General features: G+C 31.8%; 1 protein-coding gene across 1 annotated transcript; it reads left to right on the top strand.

The window, feature by feature from the left end:
- LOC148284806 (uncharacterized) lies at nt 1–26,934 on the top strand. The gene is made up of 12 exons (XM_088234604.1): nt 1–226; nt 436–751; nt 3,339–3,550; nt 4,761–4,976; nt 9,898–10,100; nt 10,477–10,578; nt 11,129–11,214; nt 11,295–11,378; nt 12,812–13,002; nt 14,291–14,458; nt 17,642–17,756; nt 19,307–26,934. The coding sequence occupies exons 1-12, from the start codon at nt 98–100 to the stop codon at nt 19,456–19,458; spliced, it is 1,974 nt and encodes a 657-aa protein (XP_088090730.1). The 5' UTR covers nt 1–97; the 3' UTR covers nt 19,459–26,934.
- The last annotated feature ends 956 nt before the right edge of the window (nt 26,935–27,890 follow it).

Here is a 27,890-nt window from a genome sequence, read left to right as displayed (position 1 = left end):
ATTCTATGGTCAACATTTGACAAAACATGGCGTTTTGGGGGATCGTGGTGTCATTATGTTAGTTATTATTGTTTTATTTTTAGATTAAACCACAACAATGGAGATGGATTTCAATAAAATGTGTCGTACTTGTATGTGCGAAGGACAAACTATGTTTCCTCTATTTGCGACGGACAAGGATATGCCATCTTTTCCAGAAATGATTATGACACTAACTTCTGTCAGGGTAAATAATGACTAATAATTATGTTTTCTGGTTTAATTGATCAAATTATAAATTAAGTACTATCACCTAAAAATATTGCATTCAATGTTCTATCTACTTGAAAAATATTTGACTTGCTTCAATTGTCGTTTCATTAAATTTGTGTTGTTGACGTTAAGTCAAACATTCATAGAGATTTCTTTTACTTGACATAATTTATTATCTTTTAGGTGTATCAGGCAGATGGCCTTCCTTGCCAAGTCTGTATGCAGTGTATATCGCTATTGGACTCTGCAATCAATTTCAAAAACTTGTGCGAAAAGTCCGATTCTTTATTTCGAGAGCACATGAACAACAAAGTTCCTAGTGAAAGTTTGTTGGAGGCGCCGGTCAAATTGGAATCTGTCGGCGATACTTCTTTTGAAGAACAAGGAATCGACCTGGGACAGGAATACGATGACGACTTCTTAATGTACAAAACTGAACCCGATGTCGTTGTCAAAGAAGAGACAGCTTTAATCACAACAGATATTAAAACCAATCCCCGTAAATATCAAAAATACATCATTTTTAAATGTTGAATACCAGTGGCTCTGTACGAGGTGCGGCAAGTTAGGCTGTGCCTCACTAAATCTACCCCATGCACCAGTAATTTTGTATTTTGTTCACGTAATATGTAAACAACATGAGGGCAAACATAGTACGACCGCTCCGCAAAAACTAATTCCTTAAAAAATTGGCTCCACACGCTCACAATTCGGTGCGAACAGAATGTAAAATAGTATTGTTATTACCATCATGCCATTTACCCGTAAGGGCAGGCAGGAGGGACGGAATGCCGCATGCATCTATCCTGACATACATTTTGAGCTTCTTCCACATTCGTACATCATGTCCGTGGATTGTCTGCTTTTAACATACACGTCTTCCTTAGCCGTCTTCGTACCACTCCCCTCGCCATATTTATCTGTTTCACCATTAGTTCTAAATGACCAAACAATAATATTTATTCAATCTTAAAATAGTACATGCATTATGAATGTCCTGATCTGATAATTATCATTAAACTATGAATATAATGGTAACGTGGGACGAGGACGGCCGAGGAAGACGTGGCATAATCAGATATCCAAAAATCTTAAGCCTGGTCATGTCAAAAGCAGGCATAACTAAAAGGCATGTATGACAAGATTTATGAATGTGAAATAAGCTAGGAATGTATGCCAGAATAAACATGTGTGGCAATCCATCAGGTCCATCCTTTGCCTACCCCCGCGGACAAATGGCATGATGGTAGTAGCAGTAGTAGTAGTAGTAGTAGTAGTAGAAATATGGTAAATATTAGTAAACCATACACAACACACTAAGGATCGTGCTTGTCGAACTGAGCTTGGCGCAATTATAACATTTTAGATATTCTTCCAAGATAATTTTTGCTAGTAATAAACTTTTAAGATTTAAGTCTGGTGAATATAGTGGCAAAAAAATGACTTCACAACCCATTTAATAACGGTCTTATTTGCTACACATATATTTTCAACTTATATTTAAATTAGATTATATTTTTTTTATTTTCTAAAAGTATATCCTCACATGAATGTACAGCTCGGCGCATCGACCAAATCGAGTTTTTGCTTTTTTGCAAAATGACAGTTTTATTTTATATTTTATTAATTATACTTGTCGCTCAGATTTGCATTCTCATCTGATTTCATCATTTGTAAACATATCATACCTTAATTGAATGAAAAACATCAATATAAAAATATATTACCTATTGCATAACATCACGCTGCGGCATGGACAGCACACACTTCATTAAATGTTAACTCGCTTACTATAACAATCTCACATGTACGTATAGTTGAATCTGGATGTGTCAGTCTCTAATTGCTTCGGAAGTCGGACGAGCCTCATGACCAATACATACTAACTCGACTTGCATAATAAATAAAAAAAGCAACAGTGTTTTAAGTATGTCTTAATTTTTGCTGTCCATTTGTTGCAACAGAGAGGGAAAACAATTTTGAGAAGGGAATATGGAAGTCTAGGCATTTACAGGGCTTATGACCTGTCACTGGCTGGTTTTGTGTAAAATGGCAACAAATTTTGAATAAAAAAGTTTTCAATATGTGTGGTTTCCATCCAGCTGGTAAGCTAATTCGCTTCAGGTGCGAAAGTGATTTTATAACTGTGCTCCTGCTAAAACTGTGTTAATTTGCGACAAGTAAATGCCAACATTTAACAATCTCCAATAATATCTTTATAATATTATAACTGTTTTACTAAACTAAAGTTTGTTACCTACATTTCTTATTTAAAAATATAAATACATACTCAATATTTTTTCCTATAACCCACAAAATGACTAAAGTATCACTCGTTTAATATCAATATCAAATAATTAGAATCAGAAATTTTGAATCATATTCAAAGGAGACCTGCATATGTGAATTGTACATCTACATTTACCAAAATGCAACCAGTGCACTATTGGGCGAAACTTCCAAATGAACTAGCTGGCAGACGTCTTATGCTACTTCTACAGCGATATGAAAAGTTATTATACCTGTATGTAACCAGCACACTAAATTCGGCAAACGCGTATTTGCGGTAGCAGACCCTATAGCATGGATACATTTTAACACAATGTTGCTCATTATTACCATATTTAATTATTTTTTTAGTGTACTTTTTTAATTTTTGGGATGAAAAGTAAGCCTATCTTACTTCCCATCTCTCCAGCTATCCTTGTGTGAAAAATCGAGTTGTTCGGTCGCTCTGTTGAGCACACACACACTTTGGCATTTATAATATTAAAGTACAGATAGTATCGATGTGAAAATTTCATGAAGCATAATAGTAATATTAAAATCATTCTAATTTGTTTTTAATGTGCTTAAAACTTTATTTATTTATTTCACCATTCAATAAAAATCTACTTAATTTGTTCACAGTTTAGACTGATGGTAATGGGGTGATGCATTAAGAATTTTCTCTTTACAAAATCACAATGATTATTTTAGTATTGCTTTATCATAAGCGTACCTCTAGTAATGTGATAGCGCTTGCATAATTTTTTTTTTTTAAATTGTGTTTTGTACAATTTATTTTAAAAGTTATTGTATTTCAGGTAAATCACCCAAGCATTCTTGTACAGTCTGTGGCAAGAGTTATATGGGGAGTAAGTCTTTAAAGCGCCACATGGCAGTCCACAAAAGCGATGGCTACCAATGCAATCAGTGTAAAAGGGTATTTTCTCGGAGGGATAATTTAAGAAAGCATTTACTGAGCATACATTCAGTGCCCGACATTGAAGAGGCTATGAACTCTATTTCAGCAAAGGTATTTAATATTTTTACTTAATCCTTCGATCGCATTTCTATACCCCTCCCCCCCCAGTGTCAAAATGTTTAAAAACGTGGAGGAAACTTATGGTATCTGTGATCAGGCACGCTTGTAATTCAGTTCATATTTTCATGAAAAAAAATATGCTGTAGTGTTCCAAAGCAAAACTTCACCCAACTTGACAGTGTCTACTGGAGTGCCTCAAGGCTCAGTACTCAAACGCCCTTTACGAAAACGCATATTACGAAAACAGCACTACATAAGTTATCCATAATAATAATAATAATAATACTTGGACCACTCCTGTACACTAGAGATATAGTTGAGATCTCTCTGGTATGCGGATGAAACACAGATTTATTTTTATTGGAAACCAAGCAAGAAGAGAGTACTTGTTGATTTAATTGATGTACGCATTGGAAAAATAGGAAACTGGATGATAGAAAATAGATTAACATTAAACCCTCACAAACAGAACTAACTAACTTTAGATGGCTTCAGCCAGACAATGGAGTTTGATTCAGAATATGGCATTGCCTGATATGGGTGGATTAAAAGTAGAAACGCCATTTTCCATAATCACTGTTTTTGAGAAAACCAGTAGCAAAAGACTATTTCTTTCAAGTTCAATGTGGATATCGAACTTAAAATGAAAAGTCTTTTCGCTTCTTGTTATACCTCGCGCAAGTTGCACATTGAACTGTTAGTTGAACATTGTTGGTCCTCCCCTAAATAGTGATTATGGACATCGGCTTTTTTGCTATTAATCCCCCCATATAAGAAGTAAAACTTTACCCACTGTCAAACTACTGGGAGTTTTCCTTAATTTTATCCTTTCTTTTAATGCTTAAATTAGTAAGAGGATTAGTTCATGCTTCTACCAGTGGAGAAAAATCGAATGCACATGCGAAATTTTGACATTTGGTGGCTCCCATCAATTTGTAAATGCATTTGCAGTGTCTAGAGTTGATTATTGTAATGGTATCTACTATCAATTGATAAAACTTATTTTTGGAATTTCACTTGCTACTTTTCCACTGATAGTAGAATGTAAACTCGGCTGGCTCGTGTACAAGCCTTTGCACAATGCAGCTCAGGAATATCTAAAAGAATTATGCATTCCATTTATCAATAAAATCATTCAGGTGACCATTCTTATAAAAATCATATTTTAGTTATATAAATAAAATTTCCTTTTTAATTTCAGGCTGTGGTTAAATATGACTGTGAATTTTGCGGGGTGGATGCTCCCAATAAAAGTTTAATGGCTAAACACATGCGGGCATGTCATAAAGATAAACTTCCAAAACGGAAAAATAGTGCCGCCAATAACTACGATGAACTAGAAGACTCTGATAGCGAAGAAGACAAACCAATTATAGAAAAGGAGGACCCTGATGTTGAGGTTGACACCAGGCGAACTGTAACTATACTTACTATTTGAACTAGGGGTTGCAATATAATCCCCATTACAAAATTGGTATTGAATTTCATATACACATGGTTTAAGGTGTTTTTCCATACTGGTAGATAAAATATATTATGTAGTTTGAAAACTGCTGAGTTTAATAGCCTTAAAAAAACATAAATATTTGTCTTCTGACTCTAATTAAATTTGTAGAATAACGAAACAATTGTTAGTTAATTTTTCATACATAAATAAATCAAAAACATGAATTTACTTTATTTATTATTCTTATGGATTTAACACTTTATACAATATACATATAAGGGAGGGCATATTGCCTTAAGGCAATTTCTTCCTACCTACCCAAACTGTTCAGTTTGAGAAAATTACAAGTACATGGACATATTCTAAGGAATTATACTGAATCTTATAATTTTATACAAAATTGAAAACAAAAATTAACTTAAAAAAAATAATTAACACTACACTATGAAAAGAGGAAAGGAGATGGGAAAGAAAGAAGAAGTAGAAAGAAACGACTCAAATATTTAGATTGTGACATTTCAATCTCGATTTTAAACCAAACAAAGAAGGCTTTATTGTTATGTTTCAAACAAACTTGGAAAAATCCATGATTTAATCCTTTGCTGGTGGTGCTATAATTGTATCATAAGTCGTACAATATCTTTTATTGAAAATTGTATTTAAGCATGCACAGTACATTGTTATTTTCAGTACTATATTCCCGGGTATTTTTATGTTAGTGAAATTGTAAACATAGTAGCCCGTAGAGAAGGAGCAATCCGTTTGATATTGATATATTATATTACGTTTTATTCCTTCAAAAGGTGCAACATTAATCCATTTGTTTTGGTATATTTAATTAAATATTATCCATCTCCCGACTCCGTAGAAAATTCATGAAAATCACTTTCTTCCTAGACATTTATGCTGTAAGACTACTTAATTATCTTCTCTACGTAATAAATTATGTACTGAGAACTGCTGCAATCAGAGTTTCAATTTAATGTTCTAGGTGCAGGAATGAGATGAAGGATATTTTCTATTTGATTTCATTTCATAAAAAGCTAATAACTTTACCTTATTGAAAATTCATAACAATAAGTAATTGCCTATAAAAAAAAGTGTTATTTTTTTATATATCCGCCAAGTGGGCATATTTAAGGACAATATTTTTATTTTATTTTATTTTATTAACATATATGGCAAAATTGCCTTTCACAGAACTTATAATATAAACATATTTGCTTTAATTATTTTTAAAAAAACATACATTACTAAGATTTAGAAACAAAAATATAACCTAAAAATTATATAACACATCCAGCAGAAGTTTAAAACAATTAAAAATCAAATTAAATAATAAAATATTTTAAAAGGTAAATATAACAGGAAAATCATAAAGCACTGTTTCATATAACAGTTTTTCTAAAGGCTCCATTACCATTCACCATCTTTGAAAAAGTTCAATCGGTTTGAAATATAATAACAATATCCTACACTAAATATATTCGATGCGTGAGAATAACTATTGCCGCATTCCTGGAGTCTATTCAATACAGCATTACAAGTATACACTGTCCGTGAATTGTTGCTATAAAACGGTGGTACCTGTCCAGTAATTCTTCCGGCACCATGAAGTTGATGAGAGATAACAGTTCTGGGCAATCCCATATTGAATTTACAATTTTGAATAAGTTTGATAAGCCTGTAATTTTTCTTCGACCGTTTAGTTTTGACAAATTTAATGTTTATAATAAAACATATTACAACAGAGATGAAGAACATTTAAGGGAAGGTAATATAGAAGTCTAGGCATCTACAGGGCTTATAACCTGTCAATGGCTGGTTTAAGTGGCTACTTTACACACTGTCTAACATTCACCATTCTGCCCATATTTGAACATCTATATTCCTTCAATTCTTTCATCTGTTGATGTTTGTGAAGTTAAATGTTAATATAAACTTGTCCCCAGGGAGTTGAATCCAGTCCTTGTCTACAAAAATTTGGACAAACTCAAAATATTGCTTATAATAAAAATCGTAATTAAAAAATTCATGACTAATAATTTCAAGTTTAAAATTTATATACTTAAGAATTTTTTTGGACTCTTTCCAGAAAATTTTGGAGACAGTCGTAGTAAGGAGTCCATATTGTAGAGTTGTACCCTAACTGGCTTCTCACTAATGAAGTATACATCGACTTCAAAGTGTCTATGTTTTTGAATTCCTTAGTCACACGTAACACGAAGCCTAACACTTTCAGCGATTTACTAGTTATGTTGTTATTTGACTAATGAAGGATAATTTTTTATCGTAAACGACACCCAAGTCACGGACCTCAGAAGCTAAGACTAATTGTATATTACCCATCAGATAATCCTGGCATTTTTAACATTTAGTTGTAGTTTATTAGCGAAGCACCACTGGAACATTTGATCTAAATTACGTTGCAGAGTCATACATACATACATAGAACATACTACGCTGTTCAAAAAGTATCCGACCATGGCGAAATGAACAAAGCTCGGGGGACGGGGCTTAATAACCGTTAGTAGGCATACCTGGTGCACACCGCTCAGTCGCCGCCGCGCCAATCGGATTTTCTTTTCGGATAAAATGACAGAAAAAGTTGAACAACATTACTGCATAAAATTTCGTTTAAAACATGGGGATTCTTATTAACTCTGATGATATATACAGTAAAACCCCCTTTTTACACTTTTCAAGGGAGCAACGAAAAAAGTGTAAAACTGAGGTAAACGTTAAAGCCAGGAAATGAAAAATAGTATGTATTATTAAAAAAACGCGTGTTTTTATTTATAAAACTAATAAGCGATTTCATCAAGAAATGTAATTAAAATTGTACATTTTTTTTTAAAGAATGTTATTAATTATTTTTTTTTTTTCAAAACCATATTTACCTTTTATGAATAATTATAACACATTTAGGAAGTGCCATAATACAACAGATTTATTTACACAATAATTTACTACTATAGTATATATAAAATAAATCACTGCTATAGTTATACATATGTAGGTCCTTGTCTACAAAAATTTGGACAAACTCAAAACATTGTCGACATATGTAGGTATTACAGTAAAAACACTAAAAAGATTTTTAAGAATTTAAATTTTAAGTCGAATATAAAAATAAAAATAAAACAGCCTGTATAGAAAATAAAATTGTTTGAAAATGAAATAACTTGACTGAATACTGAGCGGTAAAATGGCACGTACGACAAGCGCGGCGACAAAGCGAGAATAAACACACAGATTGTATATGAATAAACAATAAACACATCAAAAACTAAAATCTCGGTAAACCCAGAAGCCGGCCTCGTGGTGTAATGATCAACGCGTTAGCCTGCCATGCAAGAGGTCTCGGGTTCGATTCCCGACATGGTTGATACGAAATATTTATTTCAAAGGGTGTTTTCCCACTAGAATATTTCATAGTCCCTGGACTGGTACCTGAAGCGTAAGACTGATCATCTTACCTTCATGTTACAAAAATGATCAAGATACGCTGCGATTGGTGTATTAATGCAGTGCCCTATGCACCATTAGGTGCGGAAAGGGAATGATGATGAAGCCCAGAAGCCGTTTGTTATCGCAGCTGTATTTGTATGCCATAAAATAATCACGCACAGATACAAAATTAATACCCTTAGGCCGAATTTGTTCTAATAACATACGGGAATGCGTTAAAAATATTCCGTATGTCCTTAACCAGACGAGCAGAAAATCATTTTAAGTAACATGTCAGTATGGCGAATTTCATTTGAAAACATATAAGAAATTGACCATAAACAACATTAACCAAACAGTAAAAAGAAGGATCGATTACTCTACAGCCCTTTTGAATTTAGTTTCAAAAAATGGTTTAGCCATTCTCGCGTAACATTGTGATTTCCTCTAGAATGTTTAGGACAGTTTCGGAAATTTTACAACCTTGAAATCAGTGATGACAATGCAGATAGCAAACTCACCCTTATTGACTGCAGAGATGTTTGTCTATTCATACTATAGTTACGTGTATAATATATTCGGTTAGAAAAGATGCATTGTTTACACACTTTTATCGTGTTTGGTATAATAATGCAATAACAGGGCATTTTGGTGTTGACCTACTTAAATTTTATGACACAAGGAATGTATTTTAAAAATTCTTGAATGTAAAACCGGGGTTCTGAAAATTAAAAAACGTTAATTCGGGGTAAATTTGTATGATAATGTATGAAAAAAATGGGACTTGAACATTTGGGTGTAAAAAGCGGGAAAACGTTAAATCGGGGGGCGGGGGGTTTCACTGTATATTGAAATTTGATTCAAAACTTCGTGGAAGATTGCGAAATATCCACAATAATCCAAAGTCAGTGTAATACCTCTGTACATATTTCAGAACTAGTACCTATCTATGTATTCCAGATGTATGTATGAATTTCAGAATCAGTACCAGTATTTTAGAATTAAGAACCCATGTACTTTATAATTAGCACCTATGGACTTCACAATTATGTATTTCAGAACCAGAATATTTGGATTCTAGAATTCTTTTGTAAATAAGTATTTACCTAAATATTAGAATTTTTACACCATTTCCAATAATGCATGAAAAGTGGGAATCAAATTGTGGTATAGTGGAATGTGAACCTCGGAACTTTGGTCCGTGAGTTCGCAGCACTAACACGAGACCACAATCCAGTTCAATTAAATACTTGTATACAGCGAACCGTTTAGTTGGCACAAAGAACTAGACACTTACTTACAAGGGAGGGGAGAATAATATGCTCTTTACAAACTGACCCATTACAGTAAATGACTTGGCGCTACTGCCCTTTAGATCCGGCTTTGCCTTCGTATTTCAGCATCAACCCCTCTGTATTTCACAGTAATATTTCTTCGCTAGGTGGGTCAAGTATCAGCAAGTGGCGGTGGTGCAGTGGCAATTATCAAGGAGGAGAAAAGTGAAGGCAATGACTCTTCACACCTGGTGTTGGAAGTTAGCTACCAATGCTCGCTATGTGGAATCACCTACCAGAATCAGCACTCTTATGCAGCCCATATGACCAAACACTCGGGACCTGTTCCCAAAGGACAGACACACTTCAGGTATCTTTTAAAAGCACACGTGGAACTTTAGCGCTGCCTGAATTAAAAAAAAATATGTTTTCTTGGTCATGACATTACAAACATATAATTGTACGGCAAAATATTTAGGTAAATTACTAGATAATATGGAAATCTAATATCTGTCATTCTGTTATTGACTGGTTTAGTTGATCACTTTACACACTTTGTAACATTCACCATTCTGTGCGTGTTTAGGTATGTATATATTCAGATACTTCCAAATAATTCCTTCTATAATAATTCCGTCTATCTAGATCTAGATGAAATCCTGAGAGAATTTAATAAGTGTATGTAAAAATATTCATTTGTGCATGCTTAAAATATTGTTTTTAAATGCTTATTTCTGTCTTTACAGGTGCAATATATGCTCCAAAGTTTTCCCCAAAAGGAAAAATCTCAAGCAGCACGCCCTTATACACAATAAAGAAAAAGCTAACAAATGTACTTTGTGTCACAGGTATGGTAAAATTATTAACAATTTGATTCCCACTAGAACTCGATTGACAATTTTATTGGTATGAGAAAAATAAAATACAAAATTCAATCAACCCGAACACGCCATGGGCACGTTAACATGCTAGCCCCTACTAAGGCTCTAACTGCCATGCACGCATTTGTCTTTGTACTGTAATTATTTTGAACACGATTCATTTTAGTGCAAAATCTATTCACCAAAAACTAATATGATCTATTATTGCTCATCAGTTCTCAAAGGCGAAAGGAAAGAGCATAGAGGTCTTGGCCGCGAGCATTTTAATTTGATAAATCGGGAGATGCGTTACGTCGATTTTTGATAACAGGAAGCTTTGATTAGATAAAGTGATACATTACATTGCACACTTTGTTTTTTAAGACCGCACACAATAGTTTATTTTTGAAAATCATGCATGTTTTGGAGACATTAAACACATCTTTTAAATATTAAAAAAGAAACTATTATATTTTGTTTACTTTAAGCCTTTTTTGTCTACTAAATTGCGAGTAAAATAAATGTTTTTATATTTCAGAGCTTTTACCAGGCCAGATCAGCTTATTTTACATATGAACAACCACACCGGTAAAAAAAGACACCAGTGTTCCCATTGTGACAAGGGTTAGTTAGTTAATTGACTTTTTTTGTAACACACTTCTTCCATATTCACTGTATCTTATGGTATTACTATCTTTTTTCAGGTTTTAATATGCTTTCTACCCTGAAAGATCACTTACGTACACACAGTGGGGAAAAACCTTTCTTGTGTTCAATCTGCGGAAAAGGTATACATTTATTTGTCTAAAAGTTGGATTTTTACAGTGATTAGGATAATTACATACATCCGACATCTAATTACAGGTGTTTCTTGACTTTCATACAATGAGGAAGTTCTTTTTTGTTAATAGACTAAAATAGATAAAAATGAATGTTAAATAATTTCTGAAGTATAAAAGATAAAAAAAAACATTGAAAAAACCGAAAAATTTCATTTAACTATACACACATAATAAAAAGTATTTTTTTATATCAACAGGAATTCATTCAGGTCTGAAAGGGTTAATAACTAATTAGATATTCTAAAAGTACAATGTTCTTACCTATTTATTCATAAAAAAAACTATTTTTATACTATTTGTACTTTTTTTTCCTATGGAGAAAAAAGGATATTTTTTTCACTGAAAAATCCACACTTCCATTAAAATTCTATAAAAAAATTCAAAATTCAATTTAAGTCAATATTAAAAAATTGTTATCTTTATATTCTGTTGTATTTTAATTTGTTATATAAATTGTTATATTTTATAATTCTGTTTTTATTTTCCACCCACTCGTTGAAAAGTAACCTGAATGTAACTTTCTGAAATGGCAAAAATAATTGTAACTTTCTGTTTTTATTTTTTATATGTCTACACCTTAGATTCCATGATGCATTCTAGATTTATTATACTCACGTGCAGGCCATGCCTATGTGGGACTTATTGTTTCAATAAATATAGTGATATTAATAAAAAAATGTACTAAAATATAAATACAATTACTTTTAAAAATCAATTATGACAAAAAATGGAACAATTTCGATTTTATTGTTTTTTGTGGATGCTAAAAAATGCTTTTCTTACAAAAATGCAATAAATAGATCACTAGGAACCCGTTTTATTTCATTTTCTTTGAGTTGTATTCTAACTTCTTACTGTAGCATCTTTTATTATGTTTTAATGTTTTTAACTGTTCTTATATTGTAATATTTATCACTATGAATTGTATAAATGGACAATGTCTGTAAATAAATAAATAATCTTTGAACATTTTTTACTCTTAAACTAGCCATGTTAAACGTGAAATCACAATCAAGTTATAACCTAACGTAACTAGTATGCTTAAAATATAATTATGTACGCATAATTAAATAAATAAACTATTTTTGACATTTGCTGTTTTTAGTGCAAACTATACAATTTTAGGTGCAACTGCTCATAGGTTTTATTGGTTCACCCTATTAGAAATTTATCACATTATAGTATATGTAAAATTAAAAACTAACTATCAATAATAAACCACTTTTTTAGAGGAAAACACATTTTGATGCTCACTAATTTGCTTAAAAACATGTATGTACTTTTGTGATAAAGCCTCTCGGAGATGTAGTAACTTGTTGGTATAGTTTTATAATTTATTTTTTTTAGATTTCAATACTGTTATCATTTTGTGTTTTCAGGATTTACGCAGAATACAAACTTAAAGCAGCACCTCATGAGACATTCGGCAATAAAACCATTTATATGCCCGACGTGCCACGCTAAATTTGTATCCAAAGGTGAACTTGATGCACATCTGAGAAAACATACCGGAGACCATCCATTTGTTTGTGATACTTGCGGGACAGGTTTTACTACATCTAGCTCTTTGGTAATTTTTAAACTTTTTAACATTGTACATATATACTTATAGGTAATGCTACCTGAGTTGAGGCAAACACAGTACTCACTCACACAGTACTTGTGTTCCTTTTCAGTCCAAATTATATTTTTTAAATTCTTAAATTAAAAAAATTGTCCCATAAGTGTGCTAAGGATATTCTAATATTATACCCGGATATCCAAGACCAATGAACCTTGCCATGACACATTATTGTAGGCTTCGAAAGTCTGTACAGATAAACCAATTTGCACATTTTTGTATTTGTTTGTCTCGATTTATTTTGTGATTGAGACAAACAGATGCCCTTTTTATTATAAATAAATATTTGAGTTCTTATTATTTACATAAATATTTAAATTTTCAGACTATTTCCCGAAAGTTGTAAATAACATGTGCTCGCAAAATAGGAATTAAGTTGTGGTAGAGGGTAGAGTGAGATTTGAACCTCGGACCTTTGATCTGCGAGTCCACAACACTACCATGCAAAACGGCAAACAAAATAAGACTTCAATTCAACTTCAGAATAAGCTCATTTTCTTTGTATAATTTTGGCAAAGAAGTTAATTTATTTTTTTATGAAGAATTTCCATTGAATACCGCAGAAGTTTGAATTTAGTTTAATATGTATAATTGAGGTGCCGAGACCTATAGGAGCTTAAGCGACATTTGATATCAAATTTAATCTGAGAATGTAGTTAAATGAAAAAAAGTTGCTTAAAGTCACACTCAAGCGCCAATATTAAAGCTCGAAACAAAATAAACAAAAAAAATCTATATAGCTAAATTTGTATGAGCTTGTACCAATTTTTTAAATTATTTATTTAGTTTTCATTTATGTTTAGAAAACATTGTAAGCTTAACCCCAGTCCTAGTCATTTTATGTAAAAAAACAAATGTCAAAAATGTTCGTTAGCCATTTTGCCATAAACTGTTTTAATGTCGCTCAAGTTCTTCTGGTTCTCTACATGTCAATCGTGCTGTGTGGAAATCTTTATTTTTTTTAAATTTAAAAGCTTTTATAAGAAAACATTGAAATATAATACATGTGTAGAAATGATAAAATGGAATTTCTTTAAATTTTTGTAAAGTGTAATAATTTGGACATTGTTTTTTCAATAAACCCTATGGCGAAAAGTGATTTTCCTTTTAGTAGATTCTATCTTTTTGATCAATAAAATATTTCATTGATTTCCAGAAGTTTCGGGGAATTGATAAACATTTTTTTTTAACACTTGCAGACAATTATGTTAATTATCAAATTGTGTTTGATGTGCAGGTAAAGCATAAAAGAATCCACTCTGGAGAAAGGCCCTATGGTTGTGACTTATGTCCCCTGCGATTCACTGCACTCGGAACACTAAAAAACCACCGACGAACTCATACTGGGGAAAAGCCTTTTGCCTGCACTCATTGCACTAGAGCATTTGCTCAGAAAAGTGATTTGGTAAGTTCTTTTAAAAATGTAACTTTTCATATAATTATGTAAACCCACCATTAATGCGAATTTCACTGTATGAATTCTACTCATTAAAATGTTGTATTTTGAATAACAAACTTTCATTCAACTGTTTTATATTGAACACTCTTGTTTTTGCGATTTTTGCGTCATAAGTTACATTAGTAGGAGTGATTATAATTAATACATAAATACAGCAGAACTCCGTTTATCCGAACTCCAGTAATCCAGATTACCAAACATCAGAATCGTTATCAGGAAATAAAAAATGGGAGAATGCTACAATAAAAAATAAAAAAGGACGCTGGCGACCGGTGCGTTTCTTAGTCAAACTTTGCTGGACATGTTTATGTAAGTTTTTATGTGAAACTGTCTGGCACTCTGATTAATCCGAATCATTAGAGTTTTACTGTAGTATATTTTAAATATAAACAAATTTTTATTCGGTAGAAACCTTTTGAATCTGTAATATTGTTATGAGTTGTTTGCTAATATACACGACACCTCGTCGCGTGTATAGTTGAACTGTAGATAGGGGTAGCTCTGTAGCTGCTGTGGTCCGGCTATCTCGGATGAGATAGGCTTTTCTGGCTGGGTCGGCGGTGATATCCTCCAAGAAGGACAGGCGGCGGAGAGGGCGTAATTCCAATAAAACACGCTTAGTCTTGATTTATACACAACTTTATTCACAAAAAATACCCAGGTTCTATTAAATTATTTGCACCGTGTCACTGTCGGACAGGGTGCGGGACAGCATACATAAGCCGTAGGAGAGAGCGAGAGGGGGTCGGGCTGCTCCGGATTAACGCGTAGGACGCTCTCTCATTGGCTGGACATTTTTATATTTTATTTTTACATCAGTACTTTTAAAGTCATATAACACCCTCGATATACATTTAACATAAAAATGAAGTATGTAGGCATCATCCCCGTGTCCCAATTAATACATAAAAAACACGGGAAAAGATCCTACATACCGATTAAAATGGTGACACACGTTTTAGTGGGATTCAGTGAGGCCTAGTACCTCATAATCCCATACATATTTATGGCTAGAGTCACGATATTCTAACGTCTGCCCCGCAAGTGACATAATTGACCGTCTTTATTAAAGGGGCAGCTTATAAGATTGCAAAATCGAGACTACTAGCAAAAAAACTAACATATAGAAAAACACCGGCGCCGGCCGCTCTGATTGAAGCTGCGTGTAGCCCTATCGACGATTCGCAAAGCTTCAGCTGCCATCGAGGTCTAAGGATTTCTCAGCGCTCAGTCGAACATTTTTCTTCGTGCAGAAACCGCCTCCGTCTATGAGCCCCAACAAGGGCCGCTAGGTTTGATGATGTTTTGAATGATCGGCACTTGCCGCCGCATTCTGCCTTGTTTGCCTTCCTTCACTGTTCATTTTGATTAGTCAGTCAGTGTGTTGTTGACCTGCTACTGTGACGGTACTCTTTCGCGTCGGTGCGCTGTTTTGTTTTGTTTGTGAGTGTGAGTGCGTTCTATCATTCACCTTGGCTTCTAAAAGAAAACGTGTTGTGTAATTGTTAACGGGTAAACTAAAAATTATAGAGCAATCAGGTAAAGAAGTTACGGAGAAACAGTTGGCTGAGACAATCAACGATCTCAGACATTAAAAGGAGCAAACCTACACTTTTAAACTTTTCATTTAATTAATTAAAAGCTCTTTATCTTTCAAAATAGGTTTTTCTTCCATTCTCATCATACACACAGTAATGAATTAAAATAGACCATTTTTTTGGAAAAAATCCAACTATCCGAACGGGGTCCGGTCCCAATTGATTTGGATAACTGTAGTTCTACTGTACTCCGTTAAAAATATTTTTACCGCTTTTATTTAACATTAATTAATCTAATTTATTTATTTAAGTTAAAATTGGTTAAAACTAAAGAAAGTTTACAATTAAAATGCAGTTCACTAAGAAATGTCAGTTTAGAAGAACTCAATTTGACATAAGAATATAAATGGAAATATAATCCTCTCAAGAATCCATCATCTCACATATTATGTATATGTAGTTTTAGACATTTTTTGCATATTATATGAATTTTTTCATTTATTTGTGTTATTTGTTTTTTAATGTAACAGTGTATGTTTTTATTGTGCGATCAATACTCTAATATTAATTTGTTACTCAAATTTATTGACTTATTTATTTTATTTTGAATCTTTAAGTAGGGGCGACACATAAGCATATTCTTTTATATAAACTATTTATATTGCATTTTATTTTGTATGGTTAAGCGTAATTAATATTATTGATTTACTTGCATATATTTATTTGGAGATATCTTTTTAGGTAAAAGCTTTTAATAGTCAAATATTTTTTAAATAATAATTTTTCCAGAAATTTAACAATGATTTTAACTGAAACCAAAGTATATTAATTTTTAATAATTGTTTACTCTTTAATTATTTTTTTATTTGCGAAAAAAAAAAAAACATTTTATGTAATGTCTCATTTTTTTTAACATGACTACCCTATTTCCACCATAATATAAAAAAAATAAGCATATATTTTTTAAAAAATGATTTGAGTATGTCCAAATGCTTGTAGACAGGCCGGATTTCACTCCCTAGGGAGTTATTAAGATCTGATTTTTTTGCAACAGAGAGGGAAAACATTTTTGAGAAGGGAATATGAAAGTGCATGACTGGGAATGTCTATGTTGAAATCAATTTAGTTTTATTTTAATTTAATGTAAATGTTTTATTTTTGTTTATTTCTTTTAAAACTAAGTGTGCACCACTGTGTTGTATATATTTTTTTTAAATCTGAAGATTTTACACGTGGTAAATATTAAAGCATTTCATTGTAATGTGAAGAGTCTCAAAAATATATGAAAAAAATGGTTTTCATAAAAGCAAACTACTGAACTACATATGTCACAAGTTCTTTAGAATCAACTAATCAATTACGGTGTTGTCATGTGTTGCAATAGATTTCTGGTTTCCGACAACCATTTTTTTCAATGTTTAATAAACTTTTACGCTTTTAAAGTTACCTGGTTGCAATAATTGCCCTACGATATTATATCACTGCGATTTGTGCCATGTTTTGCAAATTGCGAGGACATTTTGTTTGTTTTTGATGGTTTGAATTGGCCAGCGACAAATGTTTTCTTTGATGCCACAACTTTGTTTTTCAGGTTTCTCATATAAGAACTCACACAGGAGAGCGACCGTATGTCTGTTCCACTTGCGGGGCGCCGTACCAGCAATCTTCAGCTTTGAAAGCGCATATAAAGGCTCACCATCCTTTGAGTAATTAAAACTTGTTTATACCTTTTAAAACTCTTTCATCGTCATTCCCGTATCCACACTTGGTGGTGCATAGCACACTGCATTGATAAACCAAATGCAGCGTATTCGTTCATTTGTTACATGAGAATAAAGTGATCTGTCAAAGTGCTTTAGGTGCCAGTGAAAAAAACACTTTCTTTACTATTTGTATTAGTAAATGATATTTTTTAAACTTATCATTTATTAATACAAATAGAACAGGAAAGTGTTATTATAATGTTTAACATTTTTTTTAAATCTATTTTTGGTACTGTGATTTTGAAGCAAATATTAAATAATTATCAAATATTCCACTTATAAAATTATTCTACTTAATGCGATACATTTTCATTAGTTACGGGTTTTTACCTAAAGAGCTGAAATGCATAAAACTTTGGCCTCGGATAACTTTGAAGTATTTTAATATTTATACTCCCAAATGTAGTATCATCTCATTTCTCGGTGAAGAATTATAATTTTCTTGTTGGTATTTATAAAAAAATATATTTTAAACCTGAGATGTAAGACTAAGTTTCCTGTCTTTATGTCAAATATCAAAATTTGTAGTTATTGGTGTAATGAGGCAGTGTCCTAATTTATAGAACCCAATGCTGGCAGCAATTCTGTTGACAAGTAAAAACAAATATTTATAAGTAAAAATGGCTTTATTGTTTTTCAAAATATTTGCAGTTGATTTGTCGCCTGTCTAGATCTTATCGAAGTCTTTTGCACCAATCGACACGAGCCTTTTTTTGAGAGATTGGTAAATTATGTGGTATCCAATGGGAACAAATCTTTTTGATGACCAAATGTTCGTGCAATATTGAATGTATGCAAGTGGAACTAATGCCCAAGCATGCCTCAATCTTACGGTCATGTCACATTACGATTTTGCAATATCAGTTCACGCAAAGCATTGATTTTTTCTGGCACAACACTTGATTTTGGACGACCTTCACGAAATTCATCCTGTAACGAAGTGCGACCATGATTGATTTCAGAAAACCTGCGAAACATGGTGGCTCAAGATAGTGCTTCATCACTAAAAGTCGCAGCGAGTTGATCGGCACACTGTTGTTGGCTTAATCCACGTCGAAAGTCATAAAAATCATCACACGAAAATGTTCACGATTGAGTTACATTTTTTTAACAAAATTAATTTTTAAATTATCTGTAAACAACACAAATATCACTCGTATGACAAAATGTTCTGAGTATGTTTACCATTAAAAATGACAAACTTTACAATGACAATGTCAGATTTGACATATTCACACTGGTGATGCTATATCTCAAAACTTAAGTAGCAACCCTCATAGCTTTACTTATAATTTTAATAACTTAAAATTAATGTGGTTTATACAAATTTATAAACAAAAAAGTGCACAATATGGAAAATATCACAAAGTTAAAAATATTTTTATTTTAAAAACACCGTCTTCTTTAAAATAATATATGCATTTTTGTATACGATTTTATCAAAAGAAACTGTAAATGAGATTAATTAATAAAATTGATTTTCTTTATTTCAGTGGAGAAAATGTCGATGCAAGTAATCGATTCCCATGTGTCGGCACATTCTTCAGATAGAGAGATATGTGTTGTATATAAAGCAACTCCCGATAACTCGCAGAGTCCCGTCTTCACTAATCCAGATGCAGAAAACAAATTCTCGATAGAATAACTAATCTCATTTGAGATTTTTATTCAAACTGCCATTTATGTTATACGTAAAGAAGAGATGTTGGAATACTAGGGACATGTATTGAACTTAGTTTCAATTACATATTTTAATGTAATTGAACATACCAATATTTATATATTTTTAGAATTTCATGTTTTTTGACTAATGTACATGTACATACATAATATTTTACATTTATACTTGCTTTTTTATGTTTCTCATTTATTTATTTAGGTGATAACACCTAGAATAATCTGACTAAGGAAAATCTGAAAATGATCATTTACACCTCGTATCTGTACAAATTTACACTGGTTTGCCAACGCTAACGCTTGAAAAGTGTAGCATACTATTTTTTTCATAATATTTCACATAATAATATTTTATCATAATACAGTTGTATTTTTTACATTTAGCTATGATTGTTTTTAAATCATAAATATTTGTTATTGTTGTTAACTTTTTTTTGTTAATTAAGTAGATATTTAATCAATTAGTCTAAAGCTCATCACCAATAAATTGATTTAATATTTCTTTGGTGGCAATAAATTACAATATTTAGTAGTTACCTAATTAAGTAAATAAAATAAAATATAGCCTTAATGCTTTGAACTTGATTCTATTTTTAAAAAAAATCTGCATTGCAATATTTTTAATCTTCCAACATATTAATTGTGAATGTCCCAATTCACCACAGGACAAAAATATTAAGAAGTAGAAACTTAGTATTTAAAAAATGGTGAAAATTGTTAAAGGATAAATATTAATAAATACAAGGAAATTAGATAGTAAATACAAAGATAAAATTATAAATGAGTCAAAACACCAAGCATAATAATACCTAAATTATTATTGACTAAACATTTATTGATTTAAGAAAATAAATCATTTATAAATATACGTAAAATGCATATTTTTAGCTTTGATTTTTTATATTGATCAGCGACCGGGTTTCGTATTACTGTCATCATCAGGCTGGTCAAACATTGAAATCATGATTAGACGATTAAGAATCAATTGTTTCACTATGTAAAGAAGACTGCTTCTTAAATTTTAATTAATTTGATTTTGTATGCATAATTTTACCTATAAAACTAAATGTCGAACAGTTCAGGACTACGTACATAATATGTATCTTTTTAGTTTGTCTATCTCTGATTAAACTGCATTTTTTTTATTTCTGTATCACAACTTTTATTCAAGAGGATGGCGGTCTGACTTTTTATCATTTAAACGTATTCCCATATTTTTCCCTGGATTATGGCACTATAGCGATGATTTCTTTTACACATTATACATATCCACCATTGCCTGCCCCTATCATTTTTTCACAATAAATTGTCTTGCCTGGCCCTAGGACCCTCCAAATACCCTTAAACGTGCTTCGGACGTAAGATATACGGTATCTATTTATGAAAAAAATAAATTGTCCCGACGCAAACGAAAATTCTGATACTCTTTCTTAAAAAGAAAAATCTAAAATGGTTAGTTTTGAGGTGCAGACAATACGAGTCCTCGATTTTGTCGATTTTAGCTAGGCATAAGCAGTATCTTTTTCGCACAGTTTTCGTGGAGGTATCTGCTAGAGTGACAGAAATACTATATTCAAATAACTATATCGCCTCATATTCTCGTAAAGTAAGGAATAAATTCATCTTATTCTTCATAACCTTTGATATAATTTATTTTCATCAGTAACACGATGAAGACATTGATTTCCCTTTTGTTTATTGCAAACTTTACTTGACACACCTTTCATTTCTACGTTGAAAAAACAAGGGCGTTTCATTCCCTACTTTGACCTCTAAAGGTATGTTGTATGATAAAAAAATCTGGTGTTGGAGATTTATGTCCAAAGCATAATCTCTTTTCCATTTTTAGTATTTATTTATTTTTCAAATATGTTAAAATGATCAGAAGATAGTTTTCAAAAATCTAAAACCAGGTCTGTAAAAATAATAGCAAATAAAATGGCTGCCATAAAACAAAATTAAAGTTATATTACTTGTATTTACATCTAGAACTTACTAGAGTTAAATTACATACGTAGAATGTTTCTATGTGTATATCATGAGTGGCCAAAGTTTTAACCACTACAGGCGACCCGCTTTAGAATTTTTCGACGGTGGTCTACTAACATTGAAAGTAGTAATTTAAATCCAAAATTATGTTTAAATTTAAAGTAATCATAAATAATACCAACTCAATTTCTAACTTATATCAATAACTGCAGTTTATGATGACTTTACACAAACATAAAAATAGCGTGGAAATAAAACGAGAAGTTCTTTTATTTTAGTTTTAGTAACGCAAGCAATATGCTTATTATTTGCTTTACAATTTGTAAATATTAACTGTTTATGTAGTATCAGAGAGCGCGCTGGAAACATGACATTGCATATTTTCAGCAAGCTTATCATAATTTGGTCCAGAGCTACTTATATCCATTCATGAACATGTTGCCAAATGGTTACCTGTCAAACGGGAGTGATGTTTTGCATTAATGGGGAAATATCACATCCTACGAATACTGATAAAAACATATTAAATGAATTTAGAATAATATCTTGTAATTTCTAAATCAATATGGATATTGTGGAGAAAGGTTTTCATACATAAATATAAACAATAAAATTTATAAAAATATGTTAGAAAAACGCGACGTGTTGACATGTCGTGTTGACGTGTGTCAAGATTCTTGATAATGTTATAAACGAATTTCAATGGCCAGGAACGAATAAACATGAATCATGACGTATTAGGGGCGTGGCCAATGGAATGACATTTTTTTGTTTAGTATGGTGACCTTAAAAATTATGTAAGTAGGGGATTAAAAAAAAAACTTAAGCAATATTTGTATTATTTTTTACATGATGTTAATAATGATTATAACACGGATTTAAATTAATTAAATTTGTGTCCTGGAAGACCAACAATCAACTAATATTTGGTTCCAAGACAATTGTTCGACTGGAGATTTAGCTGCTACACCATTTGAAAGATCATACCGATTATTCATTGATCAAACTCGTAATTCTCAATGAGAAGCTACTTAAAAAATCTGGTGTCTAATTTGTTCTTGCTATTTTTGTAAAACCATTATTATGTATGAAATTATTTGCTTTAGTATCATGTTAATTTATTTTATCAATAAGGAAGTTTGGTGCAGTCCAAACTTGTATTTTATTTATTGTTTCTTTCTTATATAGCAGTATGATTATTTATTACCTGTACACCTTTTGAACACATGTGTATATCGTGGGTATACTGGCAAAAAACTTTAACTCTCAAATCCCTGTTTTGAGTATTCAAGCATTTAAGTTTTGTTCCAATTTTACTATTTTATATCTTATTAAAATATAGTAAGATGTTAAGTGCTCATTTAAAAACATGTTTTTTTTTTTTTTTTTTTTATAAAAAGAAATATTTGCGTTCTTATGATTTACGGAAATATTTAATTTTGAGGGCCATTTTCAACGAGTTGTAAATAACTCACTATTAGAAAATGGGATCGAGTTGGGGTAAAGTGGGATTCGAACCACGGACCTTTGGTTCGTGAGTCCGAGACACTAGCCACAGGACCACAACTCGATTCAAAACATGTTTTTAATTTTTCCGTTTCTTAATTTTAGCTTAGTTATTAGTTATTTAAAGCTTTTAGCATGAATAAAATACCCGGTATTCGACTTAACCTTAAATTTAATTTTAAAACTATAGATATATGAAATTTAATATGACTTAATGTATTTTGTTAGTTCATAGAGAGTTAAAAACTTAACAAAACTGCATCATTAAGTCAAATTCGCATATTTTTGAGTTTACGTTTTTTGCCAGTATACCCACGATATTATGTCATCATCATTAACAAATTTGTTACCTCTAATAGATATTTAAATCAACAGATTTGTATGTTACATTAATGAAACAGTATTATACAGAGTTATTTTCGGTAGCAACCCCTACATTTCCACGTTTGATGGTTGACAAAAATATTTTACACATTTATACTTCCGTCTTTTTCATTCTGTTCTTTGACATTTGAATGAAAGTTAATATTTAAAAAGTGTTAAAATCTAAAACACAGTTTAGAATAAATGGCATTTTGCATAATGACCAGGGGTGGTATTCTAAATCTTCTCTACCCACTAGAGAGTGATTAATTTACAGATTTTTTTTATTGCGACCTTAAGCATTACTCCAAACGATTAGGTTGAATTGACCGAACCGCATTTGTTTTTTCCGTTTTCAACAGTTTCATACATAATTTGATGCTTAATCATCTGTATGGCCATTATATGAAGCAAAGTTTCATCGTATTAAAAAAACATCACAAATTGATAAAATCCCCAAAATAACCACTCTCTAGGGTGTATAGAAGATTCAGAAGACTACCACTGAATTATTTTTGTTTGCAAAGCATACAAATAATATCTATTAATTTTACAGTAAAAAGCATGTCCCGAGCATAGAGCAACTAGGATAAAAAAGTGACATCACAATTCAAAATTCCTGTAAGGATTTTAATAATCGGTGGCGTAAAATGAATACAAAAAATGTTTTGGCTTAATTGATTAGTGCAATATAATTCTTAATTAAAATAAACACTAGACTTCCTCATTGAAATCCCCAGCCATTCGATATGTAATAAGTGTATGGACAAATTTGATATTTTATATTCAAATTAACAATAAAGACATGATTTTCATAATCTTAATCTGTAATTAGTATATTATCATCACCATTCCCTTAAATGCGCATAACACAACCTCGATCATTGTTTTGTCAAATGAAGGTCTTACTTACGCTTCAAGTGCCAGTTCAGGGACTAAAAAATATTGCAGTGAAAATACATTTAAAAAATAAAAATAATTACGTCGACCTTGTCAGTCAGAAGGACTCCATTTTGTTCATACTGATTGTGAACTTATGCTACCAACTCGATAGACTTGTCTCTACTTTAATATTTTGTAAGAATTTTCAACCATTCAAAGTATGTACTTTTGAATAGTCAAAGTGAACTATTTCAATGAAATGAAAACTTAGGCGGGTCGTTTTGAAATTTATTATTAGGGCATTTAAATTTAATTTTAAATAGTTTCATTGTAACTTTTTTAAATAGGTATATTATATACATCATCGCCATTCCCTTATTCGCACCTGACTGTGCTTAGGGCACTGTATTGGTCAACCAGTCGCAGCGTATCTCGATTGTTGATAAGCAGGCTTATTCTGTCACAATTTTGTTTGGTAAGTTTGTTCGTTTGTCATGTATCCATCTCATACTAACGCAATTGAAACCATATTTCGCTCTCTTTCCCTCATACATCAATGATCTAAAAAATGTTTTTCTTACTTCATCAATTTGGCTGTTTGCTGATGAAACTAAGATTCTCAAACAGATTTACAACCCTTCCGATTGTTCACTATTAAAATCTCTGATTTACTACCCCTTAGCACCTGGTGCTTATCCAATAATCTACATCTCAACTTAAGTAAGTGCAAGGTTATGAGATTTTTTCGTCTGGATAATCCAATCATATACGACTACTCAGTGAACGATGAAATATTTTCATATGTGTCTAGTATACGAGATTTAGGTATAATACTTGACACAAAATTTTCTTTTACAATTCATATTGAACATGTTATCAATAAATCCTTAAAACTCCCTGGATTTAATAACAGAAGCACAACTGACTTTAAAAATATCAATACTGGAATAAAAATTTTAATAAATAAATAATACCCTTAAAACTCTCTTCTGTTCCCTAGTTTGCCCGCACCTAAAGTATTCCTCTGTTATCTGGTCTCCATAGTATGATGTTCACATCAAAAATATTGAATCAGTTCAACATCGATGTTTAAGAAAGATAGGCTCTGGAGGTTGGGCTCATCCAGAGACCAATATACGCATAGTGAGTTAGAAACTAGCTTAATTATATCTTCTCTTCAAGACCGTCGAAATAAATCTGACCTTCTAGTTCTATTTAAAATTCTCAAATCACTCTTTGATGCACCTGAACTACTGAGCTCAATAAAATTAAATATCCCAACTAGAAACCTCAGACAAAACTTACTCTTTCATACCGATAACCATAGAACTAACTATAGTTTTCATTCCCCTATGCCCAGAATTCTTAGGTCTGCCAACAAACATACCAGTCTTGATTTCTTTGATAACAAGTTGTCTTCTTTTATACAATCACTGAATCAAATTAAATTATAAACACCTCTCTCCCGCTTCCACTCCCACCAAGTCCATTGTACTATAAACCATTGTGTCTTTCTGCTTTCCTTTATAATAATTTTCTATGTATAATATGTTTGTCCTTATTTAAAAATGCCCATTGGGCGTATATATAAATATAAATAAATACGATACAAATGAATTTACAAAATGAATTAGTTACAGCCTAAGGCCACAGTATTACTCTTCAAATGCCAGTGCAGGGGACTATGAAATATTGCAGTGAAAACCCCGTAAAAATATATCCCGAGACCTCTTGCATGGGGTGGAGAGAAATAAATAAAAGCAATAATAAACAATTGTAAAAGGGCAACTCTGTCTATAGTACTTTTAACAATTTTAAAATGTTAAAGCAATGAATATTTAGAAATATGTACCTATTTTTGTAGTTATAAAATATTTCTTACTCAGGGTGTTAAGTAACTCTATACTGGTGATCTTCATGCTGATAATTGATAAGAGAAAATTATTTCAACAAAAAAATGCAATATTTTAAGTTTGTCCAAATGTTTGTAGACAAAAGACTGGATTTCACCCCCTTGGGAGTAATTAAGATTAACAAGTTACAACAGAAATGGAGAACATTTAATCAACTGAAGGAAGAAATGTGAAATAGAATAATACATAGACAAAACGGTAAATAAAGTGGTCCCTTAAACCAGCCAGCACATTTACACGGCTTATGACCTGTTAATACAGGTCATAAGCCCTGTAAATGCTTAGAATTCCATATTTCTTTATCTAAAGTGTTCTCGATCACTGTTGTAACTTGTTAATAAAAAAATACAATTAAAGTTTTTATGTATAAGCTATATGTACATACGTCTGCACTTTTAGGGTAGTTTGTATTAAGTTAAATAATATTGACATTCCCGCTTTTTTGTTCTTGTACATATAAAAAAATGTAAATTAGTTAGTTAGTTCGTAGATAAATTGCGACCCAACATTATTTTTAATACATATTACTATTTGCAATAGGCATTAAAAATTATACTGTTCTTTTTTCGTGATTTTTATCAGATATGTATGCATAGTGATTTTTTGGTATGACATAATATTATAAATTTTAGATGTAAAAAGCCATGGACTGAAATATATAGTTGAATATTTTGTATTTTAACAAATAATTTGGCTATGTTATAGTATTCTCTTTCTTATATCCAATACATAATGTAATAAGTGATAAGTGTACCCTAATGAAAATATAAGTTTTGAAATATGAACATAAATTTTATTATTTACTCAATCATGTAACCCAATTTCATCATCATCATAGTCATCATCGTCATCGTCATCCTATCCGCGCCTGATGGTGCATGGGACCCTGCATTGGTAAACCAAATGCAGAATATTCAATCATCTTGTACCATGAAAGCGGTCGGTCTTACGCTTCAGGTGTCAGTCCAGGAACATTGGAATGTGACAGTCTAAAACCAATATTTATTGTCGACCTTCCCAGGAATCAAACCCAGAGCCTCAAGCATGGCAAGCGAAAGCGCCAACAAATTCATTACGAGTTGGACATATCTACACTCCATTTTCTTTTTCAGGATATTTATCAGAGAGTAGCAACCAATATTGATACTTCTGTGGCTCACTTCACCCTAGCATGTTCACTTCACCTCATATTACGGTATTGGGTGTAAGGTGTTTCGGTTTTGTAACTCACATTGAAGTCCGAGAACGGACGCAGCAGCTTCCTATAACGAGCGTCATGAGGATGCGGTGGTGGACCTGGCTCGGACACCCGTTCTTTAAATCTGCGGGCTCACGCCGTCCTGGAAGGCCGTCGAAGACGATCTTTCGAATTTATTATATTTTTATTGATTAGTTTAAATTATTTATTACACATTGTGCGAAATAATATTTTAACATTTTAAATGCCATAAGGTACCTATTACTATGACTATTTCAGCACACAATTTCAAGAGAAAAAACGTAATACTACTTTAAAAACTTATAGGCTTAAATTGTTTCATAAATATTATTAATATTTAAAGAATTTACTTGAATATTTTACTAAATGTTATTAAATATTTGTATATGACCACGTACCGACATTTCTTTGTCTCCGGTTTCGTGACTCACGCCCCTTCCTGCACCCCCTCCCTCTTTTTTCAACTATTTCTCCTACAACATAAAATATTTTCACAACCTAATCAGTACATGTAAGGGTTGCTTATTA

This window comes from Micrasema longulum, unplaced genomic scaffold (genome assembly GCF_059751315.1).
Source record: "Micrasema longulum isolate JH-2025_06_02 unplaced genomic scaffold, ASM5975131v1 h1tg000087l, whole genome shotgun sequence".
Classification (NCBI taxonomy): domain Eukaryota; kingdom Metazoa; phylum Arthropoda; class Insecta; order Trichoptera; family Brachycentridae; genus Micrasema; species Micrasema longulum.
The sequence above is the reverse complement of the archived record's forward strand: the minus strand, read 5'-3'. Positions and strand labels throughout refer to the sequence as shown.